Source organism: Gossypium raimondii, chromosome 13, assembly GCF_025698545.1.
Source record: "Gossypium raimondii isolate GPD5lz chromosome 13, ASM2569854v1, whole genome shotgun sequence".
In the NCBI taxonomy this organism is placed as follows: Eukaryota; Viridiplantae; Streptophyta; class Magnoliopsida; order Malvales; family Malvaceae; genus Gossypium; species Gossypium raimondii.
In genome coordinates, this window is record NC_068577.1 from 44,514,558 (window position 1) to 44,525,900 (window position 11,343).

The 11,343-nt window shown below is 30.4% G+C and overlaps 1 protein-coding gene across 9 annotated transcripts; it reads left to right on the forward strand.

The window, feature by feature from the left end:
• Nucleotides 1–4,830: 4,830 nt before the first annotated feature.
• Nucleotides 4,831–7,844, forward strand: LOC105784001 (protein TIC236, chloroplastic). 9 transcript variants are annotated; one of them, XR_001130310.2, is made up of 4 exons: nucleotides 4,875–5,052; nucleotides 6,421–6,659; nucleotides 6,934–7,105; nucleotides 7,350–7,844. XR_001130310.2 is itself a non-coding variant. In XM_012609740.2 (3 exons), the coding sequence occupies exons 1-3, from the start codon at nucleotides 4,881–4,883 to the stop codon at nucleotides 7,003–7,005; spliced, it is 483 nt and encodes a 160-aa protein (XP_012465194.1). In that variant the 5' UTR covers nucleotides 4,875–4,880; the 3' UTR covers nucleotides 7,006–7,844. The 9 variants fall into 9 exon arrangements, 3 of the variants coding, with proteins under 3 accessions (XP_012465194.1, XP_012465197.1, XP_012465196.1); XM_012609740.2 differs by having other exon boundaries at nucleotides 6,934–7,844; XM_012609743.2 differs by having other exon boundaries at nucleotides 6,939–7,844.
• The last annotated feature ends 3,499 nt before the right edge of the window (nucleotides 7,845–11,343 follow it).

Below are 11,343 nucleotides of genomic sequence, written 5' to 3' on the forward strand. Positions count from 1 at the left end.
GATTGCATGCAGCTCCAATAAATTATGCTAGATTTACTCTTAAATAGTGACTTTTTCTCCTCTCGATTTAAGCACATCAAACATGGATTAACAGTCCATAAATATTAAACCAAGAATTAAACACACATAATTGAGAATAAGATCCAAGTATTTATTGTGTAAAACAGAAATCAAAAGACAGAATTCATCATAAAGTTTATCTCCCCTAGGTATTTAAAAAATTAGTTCATAATAACAAATAAAAACATCTCAAAGACAATATAACCATAATAAACTCATAATAAACTTCAAAGAAATAAAAAAGGAAATCTTCAATCTTGATAGATATCTGCTTCAGAGTCGACTTTAATGGTGTTCTTCGAGTTGTTTCTTGAATATTCTATAACGACTTACTCCCTTCTCCTTATATTTGGTATATATAGGTCTTATAATGCTCAAAAAACTTAAAAATTACGTTTTTCTGCATTTCTAGAGTACAATTCGTGATTTCCACACAGTTTGGCACATGGTCGTGTGACAACCTGTGTGGCTTGCACGATCGTGTGGCTCCTAAAACTTACTTCGATTTTTTAATTTTCCCTCGTTATTCGCTTCTTTTACTCCCAAATGCTCTCATAAGTATAGAAACATAAATTTAAAGGATTAGAAGTATAAAATTTACCATTTTACATCGAATAGTTATCTAAAAATGCATTAAGAATGAAATTAAAACATGTTACTTTTTAACACTTATAATTTTCTCTATTATATCTTGTTTGTTGATGTCTATAGTAGGATTTGTTGGTTGTATCTACTTTGAGCAAAGTCTGAAGCCTTTCAAGTTGTGCAATTGTTTCAAAAGCTTGTTCACAATTAGTTTAATACTTCTATAGTTTCGATTCAGACGGATTTAGGAAGTGAATTTCGTGGTCTTCATTCTTACTTGGCTAATTGTGGTATTCAATATTGTTTGACTTGTCTTCATTCATCGTCTCAAAATGGAAAAGTAGAGAGGAAACACAGACATATAATGGAACTTGGCCTCACTTTACTCACACAAGCTTCTTTACCATTGAGGTTTTGGTTTGATGCTTTTTTAACGGTTGTGTATCTCATTAACAGGCTTCCAATAAAGGTCATTGGCAACATTTCTCCTCATGAAAAACTATATAATCGTGCTCCAGATTATGAGTTTCTACGAGTATTTAGCAACCTTTGTTTTCCTCATGTTCGTCCTTTCAACAGGTACAAACTAGAGCATCGAAGTACACCTTGCACTTTTTTGGGATATAGTCTCATGCATCATAGATACAAGTGCATTGATTCTCATGAATGAGTGTTTATTTCACAGTATGTGAAGTTTCAGGAACATGTGTTTCCTTTTTCCAAAAAAAGTGATTTTGCATCTCCTCCGTCATCACAAACAACTGGTTTTATTTCCTCCACTCTTCTAATAGTTGAATCACCAGTCACGAACACTTGTGTCCCTATTGCTAGTTCTGGATTTTCCTCCTCTTCTAATGCTATTAGTTCATTCTCAGTTTCCCCTTCATCTGTTGATCATGGCTCATCCGCTCATACTAATTTGCAGTCAGTTGATCTATCTCAAGATGGTCGTGTTGATGATAGAGAAGAGTTTACTCAAAATGAGACTTCCTTTCTTTCACTAGCTCCCATAGTGTCCACCAACACTCATTTTATCGTGACTCGTAGTAAAGCAAGCACCTTCAAACCTAAGGTAAATGTTGCAGTTATTGATGAGAATGTTCCACCTGATGTTTGTACTGCCTTATAATCACCTGAGTGGACAGCTTTTGTCATGGATGAATATCAAGCACTTGTAGATAATAGTACTTGGTTGCTTGTGCCTCTACCACCAAATCAAACTCCAATTGGGTGCAAATGGATCTTTAAAGTCAAGAAACGTGCTGATGGAACAATTAAAAGGCATAAGGCTAGGTTGGTTGGGAAATGCTTCTCCCAAGTTGTCGGCCATGACTACAAAGAAACCTATAGCCCGAGAGTTAAAACCTCCACAGTTCATGTTTTGCTATCAGTAGCATTGTCGAATGAATGGTAGATTCATCAAGTCGAAATCAATAATGCCTTTCTTAAAGGAGATTTTTTTGAAGAAGTATACATGGTACAGCCTCCAGGTTTGAGAAAACAACTTTGAATAGAAATTTTTTAGTATATAAGTTGTACAAGGCATTATATGAGCTACGTTAGGCTCACAGAAGCTGGTTCTCCAAGCTTAAAGACTACCTTAGTTAATTGGGCTTAGCAAACTCAAAGATAGATTCTTCCATGTTTGTTTTTCAAGACAAAGACAACTTGTTATATCTTATTGTCTATGTCAACGATATTTTGATCATAGGCAATTCTCCAGCAAAAGTGGATTGACTAATGCAAAACCTCAATGCTAAGTTCTCCTTGAAAGATCTTGGCTATCTTGCATACTTTCTTAGTATTGAAGTATAAAAGGTTGGCGAAGGACTTGTGTTGAATCAAAAACGATTTGTTTTAGAACTCTTACAAAAGGCAAATATGGTAAATTGTAATCCAACTCCCACACCTATGGTTGCATCGCAAAAGCTTTATAAAGATATGGGGGAAATTTGATGATCCTCAGCTCTATCGAAGCATTGTTGGAGTATTACTTTATGTTTGTCACACAAGACCTGATATTTCTTTTAGTGTTACTAAAGTTGCTCAGTTTATGCAGTCACCTTGTATTGAACACTGGGTTGCGGTTAAGCATAAACATGGAACCATTGATTATGGGTTGGTCATGTTGTCTTTAACTTGTGGTTCTCTAATTGCTTTTCTCGATGCTGACTGGGGAAGTGATACAAATGATCGAAGGTCTATCTCAGGTTATTGTACATTTTTTGGAGCCAATCTTATGTCTTGGAGTTCAAAGAAGCAACGTTCAGTTTCAAGGTCCATTGCAGAAGTTGAGTATAGAAGTCTAATTGATGCTTCCTCAGAGGTTATGTGGCTGCAGTCAGTTTTAAATGATTTTGGAATTAGCTTAACCAACATTCCCAAGGTATGGTGCGACAACACTAGTATGGTAACTATGGCTGCAAATCCTGTGCAGCATGTGAAGACCAAACATGTAGACCTAAACCTTCACTTTGTGAGGGAAAAGGTTCTGAGAAACCGGCTATAGGTGAATTATGTGCCAGCAGCAGCTCAAATTGCTGATATTCTAACAAAAGCGTTACCTGCATCGCTTTTCACTGAGCTGAGGAGCAAGTTAAACGTAATTTCCATTCAAGATGCAGAGAAGTTATTGATCATGGAGGGTAAGGAAATAAGAAAGCAAGGGGAATGTTGAACAACATCAAAATAGTTTGGATGAGTTAGTTTGTTGAAGAAGTTGTTAAGCATCTGAGTCAGTTTCTTGAGCTCTTTGCTTAGTTCCTTTATTAGTCTATAAAATCGTGCTTTGTATACATTGGAAGAGTAATTTTTTCTGATGCAATACATAAACCAAGTTTTCTTTTATCTTCTACTGTTATCTGTCTTTGGTTGTTATCTTCCTTGCTGCCAACTTTGCTTGTTATCTCCGGTGTCTTCCTTGCAGCTGTCACCGAAATATTGTCTATTTTACACCGGTGAACAATTTTTATTTATCCAAATGCCCTGAATTTCTTAACCACGCTCTACCTATAAAAAAATTGAAGATGATATATTCTAATACAATATAAAAGGATAAAAGAATAAAAGGTCACTTGACGTAAACCTTTACAAAGTCTAAACATTTATGTAGGGCTACTGTTAAACAATACTTGATAAGACATTGTATTGATACATTAATGGATGATCTGCCTCTACTTCTAATTAAAACCCATCTAACTCGATCATATTCTTTATGCATATCCACTTTCAATACTACGAGAATACTTTTCCTATTGCGCTTACCTCAAATCATATGAATGATTTTAATGCCCAACATAATCTTGTCCATAATATTCCACCCTTAAATAAAAAGCATTCTCATAGAATGTTATCAAATCCATTATAAGAAGTTTGAAATGGTTCACGAACACCTTGGTGCATTGTAACTTATCCCACTTTGTTGCTATTAACTTTTAGGTATTTGGGGATGTTTGATTCAAGGAATGTAAGATTACATTTCGTAATATAAGATTATCAGTGATATGTTATATTTTCTTATTTGCTTCATTCGACTAGAATGTAACACTCAGATATTTAGTTGATGAATGTAAGATAATCTAAAAACACATTTTATTAAATTGTTCTTGTTATATATATTTTAACAACTTTAATTCCTTAAATATTTTCAGTCTCAATTTTCATAAAGTTATAATAAATCATTACAATTCTTACTTTTTATTACAATTCATATATTAGTAAGTAGATATATGATGATGAAGAAAATTATAAATTATAATTATAATAATTCATGAAAAGTGATTACATCACCAACCATAATTAATATACTAATAAATAAATTATTAGAGTAAATATAATAATTATAATTTTAAAGTATGATATCTATTGCTTTACATACTTTTGTTTTTAATTCGTCTTAATTTTTTTGAGAAAAAAACTTAATTTGATTATAATAATAAATAAAAATTGGTCAAAACTTTAAAAGAAATGGGTCATAATAAGATTACATATTATATATTATGACTATTTGAGAAGGTAAGATTAGAAGATAACTAACATATTAATAATTCAAATAATATAATCTTATTTTGAAATGTAATATCATGAATTATAGTGTAAGATTCAATCAATTAAATATATCAAAAAAATATATTTCACTATTTGCATGAATTTAAGGGGGCGTTTGGTTGGGGGAATAGGCATGCATTCCCCCTATTCAGCGGGCCCACCACCAAACGGGCGTTTGGTTGCCCGTAATGCTATTAATGCCCGATTCGGTTACGTGGCTGTTACCTCCATTGGCTGTAATAGCCATTCCCCTCGTGAAGCGGCGATTAGGGATTCCGCCCTTGTTTCCTATTTTCTATTCCATTCTCTGCCCTCATCTACCTTCCGTTCCATCGATTCTCCGACGTTTCCCTTCCAGAGGTAATTTACCTTTCCCTTCCATCGATTTCTGCTTCTTCTTATGATTTCCATTTTCTGGTCCAAATGTTTTCTATTGCATTTTCGATTGAAAAGATGAAAAATTTTCTTGTTTGATTTCCTTGTTAACCCCTTGGCTGATAAAAAAAGATCAGATTTCTTTGTTTTTGTGTCCTAGATTAATCTATTCATTTCCACAGTCATGAAATACTGGTAATGCCCCTTAGATAGTAAACGAAGCATACAAACAGATAGAGACTAAAGAGAGTAATTACCACTCCTAACTCATCTGGATACAACCTACGATTTGAGAGCCGACTTTCCCTTCCATTTTGCAAGGTAATTTTTTTACCTTCCATTGATTTCTGCTTCTTCTTGTAGGTTTCTTTTCTTCTCTTTACGTTTCTTTTCTTTTCTCCATTTTATCAAGAACAAAACTTTGCTCGCACTCTTTCCCTATTTTTCTTTTCTTTTCTTTTCTGTAAAATCGATTTCGTTTTTCTTGAAATTTGTATTTCTTGAAATTTGTTGGAGTTCTGTTTATTTGCATTTCTTGGAATTTGTTGAAATTTGCATTTCTTGTTGAGTTCTGTTTATTTGCATTTCTTGAAATTTGTTGGAGTTCATGTTTTGGTTTTTGTATTAAGTTGGATTGTTTAAAACCTTGCTGGCTTTCGAGTCGAGAAAAGGCCTTGAATTGTAGTGCTCATGGAGCATTCTGGCTAAATCCTGGAAAACCAGTGTATTTACAACTGATGATGCGATGTGGTAGATGTTAATATCTGGTTTTGGGGTCATTCCATGTCATTCCATATCTGGTTTTGGGGTCATTCTCTCTAAATGGTGACCTTTGCCTTCAGTTAGGTTCTTCAATAACTTGAAAGAGATTCAAGGCAAAATCTCTTATACTGTATTTACTTCTTGTGTTTCAATAATTAGAAACCTCAAATGGATGCCAAAATTTAAGAGATAGAATACTTTGATTGCGACGAGAAATGAAAGAAAAACAAAAATAAAATTTTTAGTGATTTACGAAATTTTTTATAGGTGAAATTTCATTTAACTGATAAGTATATGTGCTGGTCTATTCATTTATAAAACTAGGATGTCTTACTTTTCGATTCTATTGAACTTAAACTTATCTTTAGCTTTTGTTCTTATTTTCTGCACAAATTAGGTGGTTAATGAGGAGGTGAAGCTTTTTTGTTAAAAAGAACAAGAAATAATATCAATTTCCTGAAATGAAGGATATACCAGTTTATGTTTACTAAATTTCTTTGAAAGTACAACCTTTTATCTATGCCTGCATGTCAATTTGTCTGTATTATTTGTTTCTGATCATCCAAGTTAACCATTTATTGTTTTGTGCAGCTAAATCAGCTGATGTAGAGAAGGAGATGGAACAAGTAAACATTAAACCAAGTCTTGATGTCCGCCTTAGTGATTTGAAGCTTGTTTTAGGACTAGAACTGAGGATAGTTTATCCTTTGATTCTAAACTTTGCTGTTAGTGGGGAACTCGAGTTGAATGGCCAAGCTCATCCCAAATGGATTAAACCCAAGGGCATTTTAACATTTGAGAATGGTGATGTGAATCTTGTTGCAACTCAAGTAAGATCTCCTATGCGTTCTACATTACTCTTCTACATTAACATTTAATGAATTATTATTCGTAAATGATGATCAAATAATTTCTTATTTTTGCTTTATACAATGAATTAGCCTGTGTGTTAAGGAAGGATAAAGTTAGACCATTCAGAAACTGAAATATCTTTCTTCCCCATGCTGTGCAAATTTGCTTGATATGGAATGAGAAAGTTGAATCTATCATATAGTTTACTTTTTGCCAATTGTGCTCCATCGGTCTAACAACGTAGTTGTCCAGTGTAGTAGGGAATGCATAAGGTTGGCCTGCATAAGCCAGATGGAGGCTAGTGTATGCCCCACAAATCCCTAGTCTACTCTCTGTTGATCCTACGACCGATCCTCTCAAATCTTTAGCCAGTAATATATCCTTCGGTACAGAAGTTGAAGTCCAGCTTGGTAAACGTCTGCAGGTAAATAACATTCCATCAGCCTTGATTATCTTTTCCCCACAAGTCAATATTACTGAAAGAGCTCTTCCTTCTTTCAAGTGAATCAATGCATGGATAAGAAGGTGGCCATAACACCATTGTGAACAGCTTTTGGGTGCTTTGGTTGTGTTTATTAATCACTTGGATGTGGCTCAATAGGTTTACATAAAGCCATTAACCATTGTTGAATTTTGTTTTCTAATATTTCCATCCGTCTCTCTTATAGGCCTCTATAGTTAGGTAGCTAAAAGACTCAGAGATGGCTATGCAATGGACCTTGATTTACTAGCTTACAAGTCGGCTACGTGTGCTCCTACAATCTGCTCCTTCCAAACGCCTTCTTTTCGAGTATTCTGCTACCTCGCAAGACTAACCCATGATCGTGCTTTTCTCTTTTTTTGCCAAACTTGCCATCTGCCACCGGCCAGCTAAAACTGGGCCTGTATGGGTAAAAGTTGCCTACCTTTGAAGTTGAAAGGAGAACAAAAGAGGTGTAAGGAAAGGGTGGTAGTTTTTGTCATTAAAATGTAGAGGTAGTTTTTTTTTTTTGGCCAAAATAAAGGTAGGTTTTTTTGTTACTTATTCTTTGCTGGGAAAATTCCATGAACTTGCTTATGTTTTATCGTAGTTTCTTCAAGTAGAAAATCAATGGTATTTCGTTTTTAAATGTAACTACTCCCATTCCATTACAGATTAATTTTTATCTATTTAATTTGTACTATTTGATAAATGTAAACTTTAAATCAGTAAAATTTTTATTTTGCTTTTTTGTAAAATTCTCAATAACTTGAATATACATATGAAGTATTTGAAATAAATCATATCGTTTAATATAAATATTATAAATTTTAAAATAAATATTATATCGATTGTAATGTCAAGTTCGAGTTGGTCATAAAAATTTTATATCTAACTTGAAAGATCGCAAATTGTATTGAAAAATTCTATCAAATAAATTTTAAAATTGTTTATAAAAGTGTTTAAGAAATTAAATTACTGAATTCATATAAGAATATTTAATATTAAGAATTTTATTAAATTATATATTTTATTAAATTATATTTAATAATAATTATTTTAAATTATATTTTATAGTATTATATGTTATGATTTTATTAAATTCATATAAGAATATTTAATATTATGAATTTTATTAAATTATATATTTTATTAAATTATATTTAATAATAATTATGTTAAATTATATTTTATAGTATTATATATTATGATTTTAGTAAATTCATATAAGAATATTTAATATTAAGAATTTTATTAAATTATATATTTTATTAAATTATATTTAATAATAATTATGTTAAAATATGATTAAATTATTTATTATTTATATTAATAATCTTATTAAAATTTAATAACAATAACAATAATCATCTACCTAAAAAAAATTCTACTAAGGGTATTCTAGTCATTTTAGTTTTTTCCTTATGCTATTACAACATCATTCCATTCAACTAAACACAAGAATACTATTACAGTTTTATTCCATTCCATTCAACCAAACAATTGAATTACTATTATGCCTCTATTGACGTATTACATTATTAGAGCAAAGATAGAAATTGAGGTGTGGGAAAACGTTGCCACAATGCAAGGACCTTGCATCCTTTTGTTCCTTGCAACGAGGAAGTAGATGTGAAATAAAATGGTAATTTAATATCAAGCAAAATAGAACTTTATGAGATGGTCTGATAGTTAAGGGTGTTCATCGCCCCAAGTGTGACTTGAGTTCGAGTCGCGTTTGTTGTTCGGGCTTTGCCCTGTTATTATAATTAAAAAAAATCGATTTGGAAAATGGCATCGGACTGGTTGAATCCAAAGGTGTAGCCAGGGGGTTGGCAGGGGCCTTGCCATTAGGCCTTTTAAATTTTTTAAAATTTTAATTTAGTAAAGGTAAAGTTACACTTTGGTGCCCTTAAAAATGATAAAAATTTGATTTAATCATTTAAAAATTATAAAGATATAGACTATTCAAATAGTGAAATTGTATTTTTACTATTGTAAAAATTAAAATTTAATTTCGCCTTCCCTAAAAAAAATTTCTGCCTTCATCCCTAGTTGAATCGACGGTTGAATTGGTTAATTAATTTTTTTATAAATTTTTTATTTTTTTAAATTCTTTTTAAAATTTTAATGATTTTTAATTAAATTGATTTTAACGATAAATTAATAATCTGTCCGGTTTAAATATCAACCCAAATCTAAAAATCATACAAGGGTGGGTAACCGGTGAAGACATTTTGGTGCCAGCCAAGTTGACAATTGTTGGGACCATTGGCTAAATGGTGATAATGTAATGCACCACCTCAAATCGGTGGTTGAAGACTTAATCAACCCAAATATGCTTCTTTAGATAGAAATGGCTTAACACATATATAAGTTTGAGATTTTTTTTTTGTGATGTTCGTGTTTTTTTTTATCTAACCTGTTACTTATGTTTGGTAAAAATTATATAATTTAGTATATGAAGTAAATGGTATTAACCTGATTTGGCTTTATAGTTTATTTGTTTAAAATTTATAATTTATTAATAATATTATAAATTGAATTTTATCAAAATAAAAAGAAAATCACAGCCATTAAATTATATTTAACAAAATAAACATAAAATTAAATAAATTCACAATTAACAAAATAATAATAATTTAAACCTAATAATATTGACAATTAAATTTCATCAAATCAATCTCAAAACTTGAATTAAATATTAAAAATTAATAATGTTATCTTTGAGTACCAAAGCGTATAATTATTACTAAATTTAGGTATGAAATTAAACTAGAAAAGATAATATAATAAAACAATAGACCAAAAAATTGGAGGCAGGCCCAATCCAAATTTCTTTTTTATCTCAGAAGACATGCTCCATGCCCACACACAAGTTTCTTGTGTTCCAATAATTATAGAAATTGTTTAAAAGAAATTATTTTTGTTGATGTTATTAGAGAGGTTTATGATTGATAAAATAAGGTAAATTATCTATTTCCTATTGGAAAGAAAAGCCATAATTAGGGTATTGCACATGCCACACCATGTGATATATTTATGAAGATAAGATAATAAAGAGGGCATGGTCTGTTATTTCAGTATCATAAAATATTACAATCATTTTATAATAGGGAAAATTAAGGGGCACTACAAATAAGATTTTATTCTTTGGATTTATATAAGTGTGTGAAGCTATATTTGATAGATTATTGGTTAATATTTTAATCTTTATAAGCCACTTAAAATATTTTATATATTTTTAAATTAAATTTTGGATATCATTTGATATGTTAATGGTGTAATTTTTTCAACTCCATAATTAGAGTTAAGATGACGCCACATGTCTTTAATTGACACTAGAATATAGTGTGGAAATTACGTACTTAGAACATTAGAATGTGTTTACAAATAACATACAATAAATAATAAAATATATTGTTTGAAACTAATTAATAATAACACATGCAAAACGTACTATATTAAAATAAAAAAATTAAATTAAATTGTGAATAAAATGAAATTTAATATATAAACTCATTAGAGTATGCATAATATAATTAAAATGTAAATATTATATTAAATTAAAGTCATGGTTTAGTTGTAACATTGTTTAATTATTGTCAATAACTTGAGTTAAATCCAATCATATATAATTTTCTATTTGTTTTTCAGAAATAGAAAGACAAAAATACTCTCGAATTATATAACTAATTTTAATTATGGAATGATATTTTTGAAATTTTCTTAAGCGGGTTGGTGCTCGGTTGACTCGTAACACCAACTTAGTTAGGGCTTAAATACTAATATAAATAAATATATAATTGATGGAGATTATAAAATATGCATAATACAATTAAAATGTAGATATTATATTAAAATAAATCTTTGGTTCAGTGATAAAATTGTTTTATTAATGTAAATAGCATAAGTTTAAATCTAATCACATACAATTTTTATTGGTTTTAAAAATAAAAGACTAAAATATTCACAAATAATATAAGTTATTTTAATTACACAATAACATTTTGAAATTTCCCTAACCAAGTTGGTGCCGGTTGACTCATGACACCAACTTAAGGGCTTAAATAATAGTATATAGATATAGATAGAGATATACAATTGATAGAGATAATAAAGTATGTATAATATAATTAAAATTTAAATATTAAAATAAAGCTTTAGATTAGTGGTAAAATTGTTTTATTAATATATATAGC